The sequence below is a fragment of the Canis aureus genome, chromosome 21 (assembly GCF_053574225.1).
Source record: "Canis aureus isolate CA01 chromosome 21, VMU_Caureus_v.1.0, whole genome shotgun sequence".
Lineage (NCBI taxonomy): Eukaryota > Metazoa > Chordata > Mammalia > Carnivora > Canidae > Canis > Canis aureus.
The window spans coordinates 44,668,743-44,689,732 of record NC_135631.1 but is presented as its reverse complement, the minus strand read 5'-3'; the positions used below and the strand labels follow the sequence as shown (position 1 = coordinate 44,689,732).

General features: G+C 37.1%; 1 long non-coding RNA gene and 1 gene segment (V, D, J or C); one reads left to right on the top strand and one right to left on the bottom strand.

The window, feature by feature from the left end:
* The window catches only part of LOC144293011 (T-cell receptor gamma chain C region 5/10-13-like), a 38,199-nt gene that overhangs the window by 5,736 nt on the left and 11,473 nt on the right, over positions 1 to 20,990 (top strand). The window contains 2 exon segments of the C gene segment in view: positions 3,311 to 3,317; positions 16,499 to 16,559. Of these exon segments, the coding sequence occupies positions 3,311 to 3,317; positions 16,499 to 16,559 (68 nt within the window).
* On the bottom strand, positions 765 to 19,594 carry LOC144293012 (uncharacterized). The gene is made up of 3 exons (XR_013360440.1): positions 19,443 to 19,594; positions 3,523 to 3,923; positions 765 to 3,407 (listed from the first exon to the last, which is right to left on the bottom strand). It is a non-coding gene; the product is annotated as an uncharacterized LOC144293012 (long non-coding RNA).

Sequence of the window (20,990 nt, the reverse complement as noted above, 5' to 3'; positions counted from 1 at the left end):
TGCTTTAGCAGAAAGTATCATAGATCAACTACACGGAGAGCACAAAAACTTCTTAGGAGGACTTAACTAAAAAATCAACATATGGAATGAGGATGAAGCTTTGGAAATTTGTAACTGGTATAGTGTTATTTTCCTACATACATCATGCCATCAGGAGCCCTGCCCTGGTTTGGACTAAACCATAACAAACAGCATCCATGAAAAGAGATGGTGGCTATGCCCAGAAGAATTTTTCTTTTGGGTTAATCATGAGATAGCAATATGGAAAGTCAGGTATTTCAGTCCTAGAATCCAGAGGAAAAGAAGCAGACAGCCACTAGGAGTGCTTGCAGGATGCCAGCCTTCCTACTCCAACCTCCCATTGACCTGATTGCCTCCTGATGGGGGTTTCTGTCTGGGGTTGTTGAGAACAGCCTGAGTGAGTCAGGAATCATCACTTCTTTGAGTCTTGAGATTTCCAGGGAGTATAGATGACCCAAGCTGCATAACTTGAGATGGTAGAGGGATGGCATCTGATTGCAGTCATAAGTGTGATTCCAGGGCTAGCTGCTGTGCCAAATGAAGAAGATTAATACGAATGTCACTGGAATAAAAGTGTCCTAAACTGGGACCTTTATTTTATAAATTAATTTTTTATTGGTGTTCTATTTACCAACATACAGAATAACACCCAGTGCTCATCCCGTCAAGTGTCCCCCTCAGTGCCGGTCACCCATTCACCCCCACCCCCCGCCCTTCTCCCCTTCCACCACCCCTAGTTGGTTTCCCAGAGTTAGGAGTCTTTATGTTCTGTCTCCCTTTCTGATATTTCCCACACATTTCTTCTCCCTTCCCTTCTATTCCCTTTCACTATTATTCATATTCCCCAAATGAATGAGAACATACACCGTTTGTCCTTCTCTGATTGACTTACTTCACTCAGCATAATACCCTCCAGTTCCATCCACGTTGAAGCAAATGGTGGGTATTTGTCGTTTCTAATGGCGGAGTAATATTCCATTGTATACATAAACCACATCTTCTTTATCCATTCATCTTTCGATGGACACCGAGGCTCCTTCCACAGTTTGGCTATTGTGGACGTTGCTGCTATAAACTTCGGGGTGCAGGTGTCCCGGCGTTTCATTGCATCTGAATCTTTGGGGTAAATCCCCAACAGTGCAATTGCTGGGTCGTAGGGCAGGTCTATTTTTAACTCTTTGAGGACCCTCCACACAGTTTTCCAGAGTGGCTGCACCAGTTCACATTCCCACCAACAGTGTAAGAGGGTTCCCTTTTCTCCGCATCCTCTCCAACATTTGCTAAACTGGGACCTTTGTCTATGCGTTCTAGAGCCTTGGGAGAAAGACATATACACAGACTTATATGTACATACATACAAATGTACATATACATGTATACATATTATTACACAGTAGTATATAATACGTTATAATAAGTACTTATGGAAGAAATGAAGTGTCTGCTTTAAGAATGTGTGTTCCAGATCTAGATCCTTTGGTATAAATTACTGTTCTTCCACTTAATCACCCAAGACCTTTGATAAAAATTTCTAGTGTGTCAGAGTCTTCATTTTTTCATAGGAAAGATAGAAAAATAATAAAAGCACCCATTTAGCAGGTTTTGTGAAGATTAAATGAGATAATGAAACCAAAGTGTTTACCGCATCATACCTGCCACATGAGAATGCCTTCAATATTGTGAGCTATTCATGTTACAAAAAATAAAATAAAATCTCTATTCTCTGAAAGTGTTTAAAATAATTAGTAAAAGATAAAATCTTCCTTTGTTTTCTTCCCTGTTTGACATAATTAATAAACAAGAAATACTTTTTTCTAGGAATGTCTGAAGTGGCCATTTATCTCCCTTTTTGGCTCCTAGCATCTGAAACCATTGTCTATGTCAGGGGAATTCTCCACCTTATAAGCCTTGGTGAAAGAATGGATTTACTTCCAGTATAGGAAGGAAAAGTTCCAGATACTGCTTCTCAGCGTTCCATACAGCTAAGTTCAGGTAGAAAGTGTGGGCTTTTCCAGATTAGACATGCTCCCCACAACTGCCACCCCTTCACACACACGCACACATGTATATGCAAACAGGCACACATGCACAAAGGGACACAAGCAAACATGCACACATGTGCACACACACACAGGGTCTGGAAGGAAATCCCTGGCATCAACGGTGGAGCAGGGGACCTCCCTCCAGAGTGACTATGGCTGTCTCCTCTTCCTCTCCTCCTTCTCATTTCTAGGAGGCACCTTCCTGCAGAAGAGTCAGTCCTCTTAGTTGTAGGCCATTGGCGTTCTGGTTTACCACCCATCTCCTCAAAATTCAATGCCTTGTGTGGATCACCTCAGAATTAGTATTTATTGGAAAGCAGAGAAAATACAGCAGCTGCCTCAGGAGGAAAATCCAGCCAACATGGCTTATTCTTCTCTTTTCTCCTCAAGAAGAACTCAAGTATGAGTTCGCATCAGTTCCACGTGTATGTCACAGAGCCAGCCCTAAGTTTTAGGGAAAATTGTTTCAAACTTTAATACATGCAAATATTTAGAGAAAACCATATGGAAATCATAAAAGGCAAACAAAAAATCTTAGCTGAGGAAAAGAGGAATGTGGAAAAACGCAGAAAAATAAAATACTAATAATATGTAACTGATTTTCCAGGCTACTACTTCAAAATGGTCATCAAAGCATTTTCACAATGAGAGTTGTGGCAAATAATAATGTTTGACAGTATAGGAATGTTAAATTTGAGACATGACAATATAAGTAGAAATAATATCTAATTATTAATAAGAATTTCATATATTCCAGAACCTGTGCTAGCAGTTATAATAAATCTGAAATACTCTCAGTTATTTAATATGCATTAACTTCTGAGATAGTATTGTTATCACATCCATTCTCAGATGAGGATTTTAAGACAGAAAGAGATTAAGAAATTTGCACCAGTCAGACAGCTCCTAGGTGACAGAGATAAACAGTTCTTCCCTTCAGACATGAAAAAGCTGTGTCAGTGACGTGAGGAAATGCTCAGAATATGAAGTGACCTGAAACAAGAATACCAAAACCCTGTGCATATTGCACCTGTGACTCATAAATGTATTTGAGTCCACAAAATAATATTCAAACCCATTAAATTACATATTCATGTAATTTCTAATTACAGAAATCTAGAACTTCACACACCATAATGAAAGAGTTGCAGCTCTTGGTGAGATACTCATGGGCATTTTTATCTTCATCTTTATCCTTTTTCTTTAATTTTCTTCAAAGAATATTTTTACCTACATGTCCTACTTAGCAGCCATGTGACATTCCCTCATTCACTCATCACTCCTCTGTACCTCACCGCCCTGATCTATGAAATGAAAACAACAAGCATCCATATCATGTGATTCCTGTGAAGATGAAAAAGGTGAAGAACATTTAGAAAAAAATTAAAAAATTCTCTTTAAATATTTGCTCTTCTGAAATTAATATTTATTAAACATGCAATATATTAAACTATTATACCGAGAAAGAGGGGTCATATAATGGCTCCTGGCAAATAAAAACCATTCCAATTCTATAGAAATCAAGAAGCTTCCACAGTTCCTTCACATTCAGAGACCTGCGGAGACCACCAGCCCTATTTTGAGATGGGCACAGCAGCAGAAAGCCTGCAAAACACAGTGATCTCAGGCCCTGCAAGTATGCATTCAGCACTAAACAGCCAACAACCCACCTCATCCACCACTTCTTTCCTCTTGCACAGTTCAGGGCATGCCCTCAGACACTGAGTTAAGGGGCATGCAGCCATCAGGTTCCCACTTATCTGCTTTCTCCTTTAGCCTGGAAGACAGCATGTCACTGCTCCAAGTTTTCATCTTCTTCTCCTTCTGGGCTCCTGAGTCACACTTCTGGACGATTGCAGTCTAGATGAGTGAACAAAGAAATTCTGTAATATTTCTTATGCTATTACAGTTTCATTGGAAATTCTCTTCCTTTACTAATAGTTGGACAGGAGTTATCAAAAGTGGAGCAGTTCCATATGTCTATTTCCACAAAATTAAAGAAAAATATTGAGATATATTGCAAGATATCCAGCTCAAGTTTTGAAAAGGACACTGTTATGGGGAGGAGCAGAAATGAAATCAGGCTTTGAAAGGTCAGATTTTTATGATGTTGGCAAAAATCCCAGCTCCATGTCATTTGGATGGAAAGAAAATAGGTTAGGCAAAAAGTGTTCTTAAATTTTACTTCAATCCTCACTGTAAATATCATAGATAAAGATGTGGCTATTTACTACTGTGGTGATGGTACCCAGTGTCCTAAAACTGTGGAGAAAACCCACACAAGATCTCCTCCTTGGGTCTATGCCATCCATATCCTTCCCAACAGTGGCAACCACAGCCAGGTCCCCAGGGCCCCCAGCCTCAGCCTCCCTTAATCATCAGCATTTCCGGATCTTTCCAGGAGCCATCTTGGATTATGCTTGCACATTAGTTTCCAGCTCACCTCAGGAATTGTGCTTCCAAAGTGTTGTTGGACACTACTTCCCAATGAACTAAAGTCCTCTGTGGGGATGATAGTACACAGGCTGTACCACTGTCCATCATCTCAGCATCCAGAGACCCCAGTATGAGTAAGCTTCAGGTTGAGAGAGGGAATCACTGTGTGCCATTTTAATGGAATTTAAAAGAAATGCCTCTGTAATATAGCTTTTGTTGGTCCATTTTACAACTAAAAAAAATTAAAGCCTAAAGAATTCAGGCTTAATGTTCCACCAAGAGCTCTCTGAACTAGGCTAATGGGCACTGAAAGGTTTAAGAATGCAATACTTTAAGTGAACCATAAGGGAGCTGGTGAACTGCCAGCTGATGTGTGACAGAATTGTCCTTTTTACATCTGATTTTACTTAGATTTTCCTTAAAGAACTACTGTTAATTATATGTGTTCTCATATTTACTGGCTCTTTCTTTGCATGGATCACTTCTTTCTGCCACTGACCTCATTCATGAAATGGAGATAATCACAACAGCAATCTCATGGAAATGTAGAGAAGATTAAATAAAATAATGCAAGAAAATGTTTAGAACATTGCCTGACAAATAGCAAGTCCACCATGGACAGTAGATGTATATTAATTATACAGTTTATAATTGCATATTAAACAATGCTTTGAAGATGATTATCTTCATCATGTGATATCTTGCTCATGAGACAGTTGCAAGGCCCAGGGCGAGTAGAAACTGGTTTCCAGAGACTGCTCCGACCCTTGTATCCCCAGTAATTGCGACCTAGTCCCTTCATGGAAGCACTCAGATTATAAATGAAATCTAATTTCTCTGAGTTCTAATCTTCGTGGTGATATCTCAATTAATTTTACAAAACACAACAATACTCTGTTGCATTTGCACATGGCCTATTCGATAACATTCATATATTTCAGGGTCTGATTGTTGTTCTTTAGTGCTGTGTTACAGAAGATAAAGGCCAGGTTTCCTATCTGGGAAATAGGAATTTATTTATTTATTTATTTATTTGCTGTCTCAAATTAACAGCAAACAGAAACAGATAGATATAAGGGATGAACCCAACAGGCATGTTCTCATGTTTCTGAGCAATGTTTCTGCAGTATGGGATTCCAGGGGGAATAAGTGGATGTGAGAACCTCCTGCACCATTCCAGACTGACACATTCATACCAAGAATTTCTCTCCAGATTGGGAGCTCTTACCCTATTTGCCCAGCACTCATGGGGTGCAGGAAGCCCCAGACCTGCTCATATCTGTGATTGACATAAAGTATTCCAGGGAACAATGTAATCTATCACTTAATCCCAGAAACCAGAACCAGTCCCCTCTTCTGCCACTGGCCTGACCAGTCCTACTAACAGGGACTTGACTTCTTATCTGGGTGGGTGCAAATTTTTAAGGAATAATGAAAGAAAGTATATTGTGTGAAACTATAAAAACTCCTCTCCTAACTCCTGGAGTCCACATTCCAACCATAGGAAAAACCTATACTTTAGAAAATGTCCTAATATTGGCACCTCTGATAACGTGAATATCTGACCACATAATTACCACACCTGCCCTTTACCCCTGTTTCTTGATATAAGGGCAACACATTCATTCTGTTTCTCATTCTAAGAATCAGGTGGAGCTATCAAGTGCAGAGATGCCATGGAGGGCAGAATGAATTCCTCCCATAGCAGTGTCACTTCTCAGGGGCAAAATCAGGATCTTGTGTCCCACACCCTGTCAATCGGGTGATTCCTAACTGTGGTGGGTCCCCAGCAGGAGGAACCTGAGAGCCTGAGTCTCAACAGGGCCTTACCTGGCCCATAACTTGTCTACAGAAATAAAGGTAAGAAGATCCCTGAAAGGAATGTAGAGTCAGAAACAATGAACCGTTTCCAGAAAGAAGTGATTGAAAAGAAGGATCAAGCTTTTTACAGAATCTGTGTGAAATGCTTTATACAGATTATTTCATTTAATCCTTAAAAGAGTACATCGGAATTCAGCTGAAGTGTCTGCACAGGGACTGGTCTCAGGAGACGGAGCCACCCTGACTTTTTGATACACAACAACCATGAAACACTACAGTGATGAACAGGAGGGAAGAGGACACCTTATCTGTGTGGCTTTGAAGTCATAACATACTATGTAGCCACTAAAAACATCTTTTTTGAAGAATTATAAGTAAAATTTACAAATTTACTGAGGGCCAATACAAGTCTCCCCAGATCTAAGCCTTGGTGGGCATTTCTAAGGTGTACATATTAAGCTCCAAGGCATATAGTTCCAAGAGAGGACTTGATCAAGATGGAGAGCCAAAGATGGAATCAGTATTTTCAGCACTCCTGCAGTCAATATTTTATTGGTTTTTACTTTTAATAGTGAAATTGTTCGTATAACAATTTAAAATATAACTTGATATGACACTTAAAATAGCTATATATTTTATTTTCCCATCTAATACTCCTCCTATTCTGTAACTCCTTTAAAAAAGAAAAACTGAAAAGCTACAATTAATCATACTGACAATAAAGGTTACCATGGAACAGGCATTTCACAAACTAGTCTTAATTTTGCAAATAAAGTTTTATTGAAATACAACCTTGGCCATATGTTTACAAATTGTCTATAGGTGTTTGCATTACAATGGCAGTTAAGTATTGCAACAAAAACCCACAAAGCCTAAAATGTTGACCATTTGGCCCTCTATAGAACATGTTTGTCATTTGCTGCCCTGGAATTATATACTATGGAGTGGCATTTATTTTTGTTTTACATTTCACTATTTCTCAGTTTTTCCTCAATGACCCTTTTTTACATATACATCCTCCTCATATTATCTGTCTTACTCTGGATAAATTATTTAACATATCTTTGATTCAATTTCCTCATTTGAAAATAGAAAATATAATTATATTTACCTAGAAAAACTGTTGAGAAGAGTAACTCAAATAATACATACAAAATTTTTTTTTAATTTTTATTTATTTATGAGAGTCACACAGAGAGAGAGAGAGAGAGAGAGAGAGGCAGAGACACAGGCAGAGGAAGAAGCAGGCTCCATGCACCGGGAGCCTGACGTGGGATTCGATCCCAGGTCTCCAGGATCAGGCCCTGGGCCAAAGGCAGGCGCTAAACCGCTGCGCCACCCAGGGATCTCTACATACAAAATTCTTACAAGTGCTTGAAGCATGCCTAATGCTCACTATGTTGAAGCAGTATATTCCTTATATGGATTACTATGCTATTAGAATATAATATAACAAAATATAAAACAAAGACCATAACCTATTTTTTCTTTCTGCTTTATTTAAATAATAGAAATAAGTGAAAATACGCAACTTTTCTTTCAGAGATTTCTAATAGAAAACCTGCCACTGACATTCCTGGAATACAGCCACGCCTATTCATTTCTTAACTGTCTATGACTGGTTTTGAGATACAAGGCAAATCTGATGAATCACAACAGAGACATTAGGGCCAAGAAGCTAAATAAAATATTTGTTATCTGACCCCCAACAGAAAAAAATATTGACAACCTCTTCTGTCCAAGAAAGAGTATGGAAATGAATTTGTAACTAGAACCAAAATTCAAGATGCAATAAGAAATATTAATAATATTAATAAAGCTTACTCCATGAAAATGAAAACAAAGCTTGCATGGCAAAAAGCAGCAGAAGTTAAATCAAAGGACAAATGACAAACCATGAGGAAGTGCTTGCAACCTGTAGAGCATGTAATGGTCAACTATCTCCAAAATAAAAAGAGAAATACATTTTAAAAATGGAGGTAATACATTTCAAATATCCTGTAAAAAAATGGCAAAAGACCTAAAAAACTAGCTCATAAAGAGAAATATAAAAATAACACTTAAACATATACAAAGTTGCTCAACTTCGGCTATAATAAGGTAATGATCAATTTAAACTACCCTAAGATACCATTTTTCATTCATGAGTCTGGCAAGAAAAATCATTTTGCAAACGACTCTGTTGGTAAAGGGCACCTGGATGGATCATTCAGTTAAGTGTTTGCCTTTGGGAACAGGTCAAGATCCCAGGATCCTGGAATGAGCACCTCTCATCCCTTTGTCAGGCTCCCTGCTCAGTAAGGAGTCTGTTTCTTACTTCTGTTTCTCCCTCTCCCTCTGCCCCTCCCCCTGCTCATGCTCTGTCTCATAAATAAATAAATAAATAAATAAATAAATAAATAAATAAAATCTTTAGAAAAATAAAAATATTTTTGGGAAGCTTCCCTTTATGCTGCCAGAGAGGAACAGCAGCTACTACTAAAATCCTCCCAGACCTAATCTACACCATCACCAGTGTAAGAAATCAATAACTTCATCTGCCAGGGAAGGTGCTGGTGGAATCCCATTGCAGTTGAGGGAAGGCAAAGGATGCAACCACTGAAACTTTGCCCAAAACATCTTCTATATGTCCAAAAGTAACAAGTTTTCATTTGCAGAAGGATGGGCATCAAAACAATGGCCTGAAGTAGGTGGGCACCTTCTGCACTGGGGGTGGGGGACGAGGATTGAAAATGTTCCATCTCTGGAAAAAAGGCAGGAATACCATGTAGGTCGCATCCTTAAGACCCAGTTTCACTGTATCTGCTTAAAATTGAGACTTAATAAAAATATCAGAGAATGTCTCCATTCCTGACCTTTCATCCCCATGCTGGAAAACCTTGAGTAAAAGTCACAGTGGAATAGATCTAAGAAAGCTTCAAGAGGCAGACCTCTCTGGGGAGCAAAACAAGGAGAAGACTCAAAGACAAGTGAAGAGACAAAGACAAATTACAGCTAGAGAAATTTTAAGTCTTTGATCTCTGACAACAATAACTTTCAACCCTGATAACATAGCAACGAACTTCAAATCCAGTCTAACTCTCGACTAGTTAACCCAAACCCCCACACTAAAAGTCTACCAGGAAAGATGAGCTCATTTTCAAGCACAGGATATATTTAATTCAGTATCTATTATAACACAGAACATGTCCAGCTTTCAGTTGAAAAATGAAAGGCATACAAATCAAGAAATAATATAGCCTACGGACACAAAGTAATCACCAGAACAGCCTGAGTCATGACATAGATGTTGGACGTATCAGGAATTTAAAATAACTACGATTAATATGTTATATGCTCTAATCTAATAGAAAAAAATAGACAACATACAAGATCAGACAGGTAAATACAGGAAAAATTACAAAAAGACCTAAAAGGAAATTATGGGAAAGAAAAAAAGGAAATGCGAGAATAAAAAACACAGTAACAAAAAGAAGAATGCCCTTAAAGGCTCAACAATGGATTTAAGAGATATAAGGAAAGAATTACTTAACATAAAGATAGTCACTAGAAATTACTTACATTGCAATGGAAGGACATGAGAGAGAGACAGAGAGAGAATGATAGAGGAAGCAGATCATCATTATTCATAGAAGAGAACTATAAGAATGCTTCCCAGTCTCTCTCTCCCTCTCTCACTCTCTGATTTGAACCAGTCATGGACATTAGTCCTTTAACAAGAAAATAGCTTCTTTACACTAATATCATTGGATGGTAACAATCACCCAATAATGAGAGGAATCTGCTGACTTAGTAGCCCTATGTTGCAGGATGTTTTGGTATCATTACCATGGTTCCCTTTCTCTGCAGTCTAAGAGTCTAACTTAGCACCCCTACCTCTTACTAAATCAGCTCTCAGATTTGTTCTGTGATCACCTCATTATTCAGCCACCTCTCCTGATAAGTGCCGGCAGGATGCTGCTCCCATCACAGGCCATCCTGGTGGCCTCCCTGTGGTTTTACCCATGGGAGATTTCATTCAGTGAACAAAGCTGATAACAAAACAAACAAACAAACAAAAACAAAAAACAAAAAAAAAAACCACAACAACAACAAAAAAAAAACCCATGGACAATTAAGTCAGCCCATTTGGGTGGGAGACAGTGACATAGTTAATCAAACAATGTTGATAAATTCCACCAAGACCTTAACTCTTCAGAAAAATATATAAACTCTAGACTCTAAGTTTTTCTTTAACAAATCTATTCTGGGGCACCTAGGTGGCTCAGCGGTTGAGCGTCTGCCTTCAGCTCAGGGCATGACCCCAGGGTCCCGGGATCAAGTCCCTCATCAGGCTCCCTGCAGGGAACCTGCTTTTCCCTCTGCCTGTGTCTCTGCCTCCCTCTCTGTGTCTCTCAGGAATAAATAAATAAAAATTTTTAAAAATGTATTCTGTTTTCCTGAATGTCAAAATTTTGCTGTTCACCTTTGTTTTTCTTTCAGATACAAATGCAGACATTTTAATAACACAACTCATACCTTCCATTACCAAGAGTAAAGGAAATACAGCATTTTTAAAATGCCAAATAAAAACAGGTGTCTACAGGAAGAATGTATAAATATAGTGGTACCAAAAGAAGCCAGGCCATCTTCTAAAATGCATTCTGTACATTTTTCCGGTGAAAATATGGTTCATAAACAAGGTGATAGTGAGGAAAGATATGAAGCCAGTAATGACAGAAGGATTTGCCATCAAGTCTCAGGATACTCTGAGTTAATGAGGCAGCTGCTGGACTGTATTACTGTGCCTGCTGGGATGCACTGTATGGAAAGGTTCCACTGCCACTGACTAAGGAGCTCCCACAACTCCACACCCCTACAAACACATGCATACTCCTTTCTACCTACCAAAGGGACCTGGCTACTGTCTATATAGGATTTTTTTCCTGCATCCGTGTCCTCAGGAAGGTTTGAGCTAGGACCCCAAGCACCCAATCTGTGATGTTTCTTTCAGTATGTCACTTTATCTTCTATTTGTACTCTTTGGGGCCTAGGGTAGCTTTGGGCAGTGTGAATTTGCTTTGCTTCTCCATCTATGGGAGGCTTCCTGGGAAGGAAACTAACCAGTGTACACAATGGTGTGCTGACTTTCAATGAATGAATGAATGGATGATGGAAACTACAAGGCTTTGGAGTGATATAAACCTAGGTTTGAATTCCTGCTCAGCCAATTAACTGACAGCACAATCCAGGAAAGTTACTAAATCTTTCTCATAGGATTTCTGGAAACTGAAGGAGGTTCCGTACAGAATAGTTCTAGCACAGGGTCAATATATCACAGTGTCCTTTCCCATTAGCTAAACTGCTTTGCCTAGACATCTCAGCTAACACAGGAACACAGGGACTCTTTAAAACTTACATCTTACATTGTCCTCCAAAAAAATAGTAAACCATTAATAGTAAGTAATGAAAATAGTAATAGTTAGAAAATAGTAATAGTTTTCATTTTAAAAAAACTAAAAATTCTGAATAGAAAAAGAGTTGAGGGCAATAAACCAAAATACTTATTTTCTTCAAGATTTTCCTTCATTCACAGCAGAGTGTAGTAATGTCATAGCATGTAAAGCAATAACTATAGTCATTATTAATATGCCCAAGCTTTGTGAACTTTCTACAAACTACTCATCTACAAAAGGGATCTGCTTCTCTATAAAGTTGTTGGATTATTGTCTCATTTGTTATACAGAATACGACTTTTCTTCCGATCCTCATGATAACCATATGCCTTCCCACACTCTTGCAAAATATAGTGAAAAAATCTATAGCTCAAACTTAAAAAGAGCTCAAGGATAGGTGTTTTTTAAAAAGATTTTATTTATTTATTCATGAGAGACACAGAGGGAGAGAGGCAGAGACACAGGCAGAGGGAGAAGCAGGCTCCATGCAGGGAGCCCAATGTGGGACTAGATCCCGAGTCTCCAGGATCATGCCCTGGAGGGCATGAAGGCAAGTGCTAAACTGCTAAGCTGCCCAGGTTGCCCAAGGATAGGTGTTTTTGAAGAAAAAACCTAAAGGAAAAATGTGAAGGTGTTGACCCCAAAGGAAAACAACAATGAATTACTATAACAGGGTGTTTTGATAATGTCTTCTGGGCTCTCTCTTCTTTATACCAGGAACATAATAAAATAACACTGAGACAGATCTTTCTGAGATCTTTCATTAGTTCTAAAGCAAACCTTCCTCCCCTGTCCTCGCCTCTGAAGAACAAGGGCTGCCACTGCCTCCCCAGTCCTGATTCGTGCTCCGTCTTGGAGTCCATTCTGATTAGTCACTGGCAACTCCAACCCCATGTATTTATGTATATCTTTGGCTTGGGTTTGTAGGTCCACTCAACCTGTTCAAGTGCCTCTGATTTCTCTACGTTGCTTTTCAAATTAAAGTAACAATATGACAATCTCTTAGGGTCAAGTTTCTTTTACCTCAACACCAGAAAGAATATTGCACATACCTTGCAAGCACACTGAGGTTTCCCTCAAGAAGACCATGGTCTACTGGTACCAATGACAAGAAAGAGATCTCTGAAATGAATTATTTTTGACTCAACCAATGTTACTTGTGAGGCTAGCCCGATTCTGGTTTGGAGACAGATAAGAAAGACAACAGAGTCTTATCTGATAATCAATAATGTCATCAAGTCTAATGAAGCCATCAACTGGGATCACACAAAATCAATATCAAACTGTAAAAAAACCTTTTTCCATTACTTTCAACTCTTTTCTCACTCGAGTAACCACAGCAGACCCTTTCCTGCTCTTAATCACAAGATCATAAGCTGTTGGAATAGGAAGGGCCTTTTGGACATACATAGCCCAATGCCGACATACCAAATTGGGATGTGGGAGCCCAGGGTTGCCAAATGCTTTGTCCAAAGCTAGTTAACCACAGAAACAGGGCTACATGTACATTTCCGAAGATCACAGAATAGCTTCCAAAAGGTTTCTTCTTTCAATATGTCAGACGACTGATTTTGTTTTCATTTTTTTAAATAAAAAATCTATTTTTCTATGGGAAATAGAATTCTACAAATTTCTCCTTTTATTCCAGGTAAATATTGTCATCATGGTAAATTATTTTCTCTTTTTGCATTGCCTGGTAAAGGTTCATGTTGCCAAATGATAAAAGTGGCTTACTAAAAAATGGATAACATTGTTCACATTTCTCAAGCATATTCTGTTGACATATTTGCGTTTTCAGTTACTGAAGTATATAGTTTTTCAGAAATACGATCTTAAATTGCTAACGGACCAGGTCTGGTGTTCATGAGAACAAAAGGTCTTTTCCTTTGATGCATCTCTGAGTAGTTTCACACACTTGAACACCTGGAAATCAAAACCTCTTAATTCTCTGAACACTGTTCCTGATAATTTAGAAAGTCATTTGTTGACCACTTGGTCCTGATCTTTTCTCTCTTTTTTATTCTTTTTCCCTTTCTTCCTTCCTTCCTTTTCTTCTTTCTTTACTTTTATTTGTTCTTATTGTTTCTATCAGCACTTTTCCATGATTACTGCCACCATTGAAAACAGACATGTGGGTCAATTAATCAGAGGAAAATTTATAAAATAAGAGATGCATGAAGTCTATATTCAAGGATTTCCAAGGGAACCTGGAAGATCAAATTGTTAGTACAAGGTTTCTACCTATTGGTCATGCCATGAAGCTTAGGAGAAGGCTAATATTTTTGTGGAACCTCTAACCAGTGTGAAAACTCCGGCTGGATCAAGATTATTTGCAGAAGGAACTAATCTCATAGTAACTCCCCCTGGTAAGTAACTTTGTTCTATTTTGATCCTGTGAAATGAAAAACTAATAGATGCTTTTTAGAGAAAACAATGTGGGATCACCTCAGCATACAGATAGTAACTTTGCAGCTACTGGTCACAATATACTATTATTCTCAATATATGGAAACAAAACTACTTTGTAAATGGTTTATTTACTTCCCTTCTTACAAGCAGATTGAAAATCTCCTCTTAGAAAACACACACACACACACACACACACACACACAGATAGATTCAGGCTTGAAATTAAAATTCTTGTGGACCATGTCTATAACCATAGGTATAAGTTATTAGCTCAAGATTTTTTTCTTGTTGATGGCCTTTTGAAACACTTTGATTAAGTACCTCTAGCATTAGTAGTGATCTTTTCTTAATGAATAATGTTCCTTTCTCTAATAACTTGCAAAACCTGCAAAATTGCTTTTGATTTTATCTTTTAAATTAATTAATTTTTTTTGCTTTTGATCTCATCTTTAACAGCAGTGCAAGAAGTTTAACCCTTACAGTTAATGACTATAGAACATCAGTAAATTCCACTCATTCTTAATACTTTAGCTTCTTAGAGAGGAGGCTGAAACTAGTAAAAATTTGTGCTGCTTTGAGTCTTCTGATATTGCATAGAGATGATCCAGCTTAAAGGAATTTGTGAGTTCAAAGCTTCAGCTTGAGTTCACAAAAAGAGTATGAGAGTCTGTCAACATGATTTTATATCCTTGTTTTTTCATTTATTGTCTCAGTAAACATTTATTAAAGGCAGTTTCTATGCTGGACATGTGAGGTAAATAGGTGCACAAGACACAGTCTCAACACTCATAAGCTTGTAGCCTAGTGGATAAGTATTCTAGATTGTGATTTGACTGAGCCATAAGTTTTTTGGCTTGTGACTGCCAGAGACATAGAATGACTTGGATTCATGAGCTCTTTTCCTTTCTTATTTTGTATAATACTTACTGCTTGTAAAATCCATATAGTTTATTTAGCGGATTATTTGATAAAAGGGCCCCAAACCATCCCATTAAAGAGAATAATAGTATTAACTGATAATTATTGAGAACCAGATGCCACATTGAAGAGATTCAGTGCTTTATCTCAATCCTGAATGGCCCTATACAAGAGCTCCTTTTATATCAATTTCACAGTAAAGAACTTAAGGCTTAGGAAGTTTTGTTATTTGCCTAAAGTCACCTGCTTAGTTACTGTGGGAAAGTTTGGGACCTAGTAGAGACTTATCCATTCCAAAGAGCTTGGCTTAGATCATTTTGCCCTATTAGAAACAGTAAACCATTTTTAAAGTTCTGAATATTTACTCTTCTGTAGCCTGACTTTTCCAATCAACTCTTTAGTAGGATGCTTAACTAGTAATAGCTCATAATTTGTATTACCCTTCCTGTAGAAAACAATGCTTCTGCTTCTAATCATGGCACTAACGTTGCCTCCCTTCCTCATGATCAAGTAAGTCATGTTGAATATGCATTTATTAAATTCTTACAATGTAATTCTAAGGGTATTTCTATAAAATGTCAAGTCCTTATGACACCATTGCATTCAACTGTATTTCTCTATTGGCATCAAATTTGCTGAAAATATTTCAGCTAGCAGAAGAATGGGAGTGGTTGTACTATATGCTTGACTCAATCGCATAACTCAGAGTTGCCTTCCCACTCATGCTGGGACAGCTGCAGAAAGACAAAACCAAATAGAATCCTCTGAGAAACAGCACAGGATTTTAAATCAATGGCCTGGAACCTGGTAGAGTAATTTCAAGTTCAAAGGAGCAGTCTTCCAGGAATAAATAGGTTAAGAAATCATCATTAATATTTTAGACTCTGTAACAACTCCTCTGGTCTATCATCAGTGGGGATTGGATTCTGAAAAACCCTTACTTTATAATTAAACCAGATACCCACCCCTCAATACATAGAAAAATAATACTGTAAACATATTGAACATTCATTTGTTAAATACTCAACTATATTATTTCTATTTTTGTTCCTCTTTGAAAATTATAGAAACAGTAAATCTAAATTACACACTAGGAAAAGAACTGATATGATACATGAAAACCTTTTTTTAAAAGAAGAGATTTAGAAGATTCAGGAAAACTTTCAGAAAAGATAAAATCATACACACCAACCTTGTGAGTGAGATGAGAAACACAGACCCAAGCTGCCTAAGGCAAGAGGGGTCAGTTCATCAATATTTGACTATGTTCACGTCTAAAGTGATTTTCCTTAAGTTTCATCTTTGTTTAATGTTAGTAGGGACAATTTTATATATGTATATATAGATATTGAAAAAATATAGGCACAATTTTTAAAGAGATGCAAAGGGAGATTTCTGTAAAAGCTTTTGAGACAGTGGTATTTGTATAGCAGGTACAACAAAGTATTTGGTCCTGGCACAGTGCTCAGGGTTACAGGTAAATATTTTTTAATTCTTCCATATAAACAGGGAAAGAAGCCAGGTGATGCAGGGACTGTAAGGTAGGTGCTGGCTCAGAATTCAAGGATTTGTTCCCAGTTTGGTCATAAATAGCGGCAGGATCCTTGGGGAGGTAAGTGATTCTGTGTCCTTGGAGGTAGTTGCTGACTGAACTAGCGTGGAGGACATTAACAAGGAGCTAAGTAGCTGCAGCAACTGAGGGTTCCTAAGGGGTGAAGATGTTAGATATGACTAACATATCTAACCATTTAGGATTTCTGCATTGAAACATTTGTAAAAAAAATTGTGTATCTTATTTATCTTATTCCAAAAATAACCAATGGAAAAGAATGAACCAAAATTGATAAATTTGCCATTTGTCTGAAGGTAATTCATATCAGGTATCTACACATTTAACAGTACAAACATATCCAAAAATGTCATAAGCCGAGTGTTTTTTTTCTAAATTCAGTCTAGTGAATTTGTTCATTTTTTATTAGTCTTAGAGTTGAAATTTTGCCTGGATGAGAGAGAACATTCACAGGGATGTTTCTACCCTACAGAATTTATTCAAATAAAAGTTTTCAAAGAATTTTCACAAAGTTGGTAAAACATTGCAAAAACGAAAAATATATATTTTGATTTACTTAGTGGTTGTAATCACAGGCACAAATGAATTCATAAATTAAAAGGCAATTTTCTGGTCCACCATAAAGGCTCACAGTAGGAGTTTCAAGCCAAACGTTCGGCATCACCTGGCCGGAAGTCAGTTTGAGGTAGAAATTTCTGGTGAGATCTTGGAATACGTATAGAATGTACTGTTGGTGGGAAAGTGTCGTTTGTTTGGACATCATAGGTGAGGCAGTTCCATGAACTGACCCCATATTACTAGGCTTTACTAGCTTCCCTTTGATTTTCTTAGCATTGGAAATGTGGTGGATAAGACAAGTGATTGCCTTAATAGATGTGTGAAAGGCATATTTTTATTGATGATGGTTCAGAGAATTCCAACATAGTTGAATAAAGTGAGGTGCAAAGGAAGGAATGCATCTCTGTGCTTGATGGCATAGTTCTAAGTGTTACCCCCAAATACTGCATTCCCATTAGTGAGTGAAGATTTGGTAACATGAGATTAAAATGTCACGTTGGAGAACAGAATCATCACCAACAAATTGCTAAAATAATGGTAATAACTATAATTATAATCTCCCACTTTCATACCATGTTTAGATGTGGAAATCTTAGGGGAGATTTTAATTCCAATCCTTACAGTAAAGGCCAGCATAAGACAGTATTGTGCAAGTACTATAATAAACTCTGACTCTGTGTCTGTGTAGACTTGCATAAAGTGCTCATGCACAACATGTATAATTGTCTTGACAGTGTTTGGCCCAAGAACAAAGTTGATCATGACAGGTAACTTTTGTGAGTTCACCTATTTCCTTTTCTGATGGTGAAAGGGTGTCATAAGAGAGCCTGGACTTTGGACTCAGACTGACCTAGAGCTCCAGCTCTACCACTTACTGTTTTCTGGGCAGCTACTCTCTGGTCTCAGTTTCCTGATCCATAAGATGGGATAACAGGATGTATTTAATTTAGGGGTCATGTGAATATTGAATGAAACACTGTGAATAAAGTACCGGGCACATTGTGTAACACATAATGGGTGGTTGCATGCATGTTGCCTCATTTCAAACCCAAGGGGAGAATTGTATCTAGTATAGACAATGGTTCTGCAACAAAAAAAGTGAAATTAAGATGTGATTTTTTTGGTATTTTTGTTTTTGTTCTATGTACTTTAAATCTTAGTCCTTGGGGCACCTTGGGGCTCAGTTGGTTAAGCATCTGCCTTCTGCTTGGGTCGTTATCCTAGGGTCCTGGGATTGAGCGCTGCTCAATGGGGAATCTGCGTCTTCCTCTCTGTCTACCACTTTCCCTGCTTGTGTGCTCAATCTCTGTCAAATAAATAAAATCTTAAAAAAATAAATCTTAACATTTTATCTTAATTTATATCATGTCTAACACTAACAAATTTGGGCTTCATGCTCATATTTAGTAGAAAAGCAATTAAATTTTAGAGTATTTAGAAATACAGTTACATTTATAGTTCACACTTTAAATATACTTAGAAATGCTCTAAATTTGAAAATCACATGTATATATGAAATAGTAAAATTATATATTTAATAGGAAAAAATGAGAACAAGATAGAGAAATTTTGAATCCATATTACATGTGGTTTTGAATCAATATTAATATGTGGAAAAAATGAGAATAGAGAAATTTTGAATCAATATTAACATAATAGCACACTTGATTGAAAATGTGTTTGCATTTGGTTAATTTATATAGAATTCATACTGCTTCATCTTAATAAAATGCCTACCACTCAGGCAATTAACCTCAAACTTTTTTTATTAGGAACATATATAAATGTATTAGACAAACTTGCTTATTTTGTAAACTGGTTTCTAGTTTATGCACCAATGAAATGACCTTGGGCATAAAATACTCTGTTAATAGTTTAAAAAAGAATGTTGAAAGAAAAAGAATGTAATATAATTACCCAAAATATTGGCACCAACCATATATAATCAAGTACTCTATTTAATGGTCAGTTAACTATCACATTGAGAAAGTTATGGCTCTCAAGATTCATTCTATTCTGAAAATAATGAAATTTTAGGAATCTAGTTAAGGAAAAGGAACAGGATGTAAACATAGGGTCTTACCATCCAGAAATTTTCCAAGTTTGTGATTTGATTTTCAAGTTCTTTACTATGATAAATCAGAAGTATTCCTATAAGAAAGCCAAATTTCCTAAGATGAAAACAAGACTACTGTATTGATCAGAGGCAAAAATTATGTAAATATCATATACCTTGGGGATCCCTGCGTGGCGCAGCGGTTTGGCGCCTGCCTTTGGCCCATGGCGGATCCTGGAGACCCGGGATCGAGTCCCACGTCGGGCTCCCGGTGCATAGAGCCTGCTTCTCCCTCTGCCTGTGTCTCTGCCTCTCTCTCTCTCTCTCTCTCTCTCTCTCTCTGTGACTATCATAAATAAATAAAAATTTTTTAAAAATATCATATACCTTGAAAAAGAAATCTTGCTTTATATAACATGCTTTTTAAATTAAAAACAAAGTATATCATTGGAGAAATATACAGTGTCCTACTATTATAATCAATAAAATGCTATTTGCACTACAAACAAGATGTACAAAGTTACAATAAGCACATTATTACCTAACTCTCTTTACAGTATGAGCAAAAAACTTGGGTTGTTTGCTTACTAATTTAATATAAAAATCAGGAGCTTTGCAGCACTGGAAGAAATTCTCACAAATGTTTTCCCTGTTTCCTTTTAAAAGAGAATTCCAATTATTCTTTTCTTAAAAGATTATCCATGAACGTATTATTCTTACTCGAAACTAGCACAAGAGGAAATGATTTAACATTTGTGTTTCAGTTGGAGATCAAATTGTAAAGGGATCTAGTATATATTATTTCAATCATTAAATTAACATTATGTAGTCAAGTACCATTCCAGCGTTCAAATGACATACCCTTGAAAACCATGATGTTTTGTTATATATTTTGACCTTATATCTACAAGAAATTCTGGAACCATATCTGTTAACTTTATACCAGTTTTTTATGACTTTTTTCAGCAGGTGAAATCAGAAAACTATGGAGTACTACAAAATTCAGCAGGCTTGTAGGGCAGATTCACATTTGGAGGAAGATGCTAAGAATCAAAATATGGTGTCTTCTTAGTCCGGCTTCAACTTCAAATGAAAGTATAAATATAATATATAAATATATAATAAGCTCAATATAAGCTTATTATAATATAAGCTCAATATAAAATGAGCTTTTAGTGAACATTTCCTAAAGTAAAACAGAATTCTGACCAATGCATTACTTGATAAGTTTATTTAGAAGCATTTCTGAAAATAATATATTTTTAAATTAAAAATTTTGGAAATTTTGCCATTTTGTTTCTAAAATCAAGGCATTGTAAATAATTTGGAGGTGCAGCTTTAAACACTACTGTTCTCAAAATCCTGGAGTGGTTCAGTTACGAGAATAAGATGTTCTATAAAACCAGAAATTGTGGCACCTGAGTGGCTCACTCAACTAAGCACCTGGCTTCCCCTCAGGTCATGATCTCAGGTCCTGGAATTGAGTTCCACATTCAGGCTTCTTAGTAAGGGGAAAGTCTGACTGTCCCTGTCCCCCTGTCCTTACCCCCACTCCTGCTCTTGCTCTCTCTCTCTCTCTCTCTCAAATAAATAAATAAAACATTTAGAAAACAAAACAAAACAAAACAACAGAAATCAAGAAGATCTCCAGTACTCAAAAGTAGTCATGGGATCCAATTTGAAACTAAAACATCAACTTGATAGGTTGTCAAGTATGCATGGAA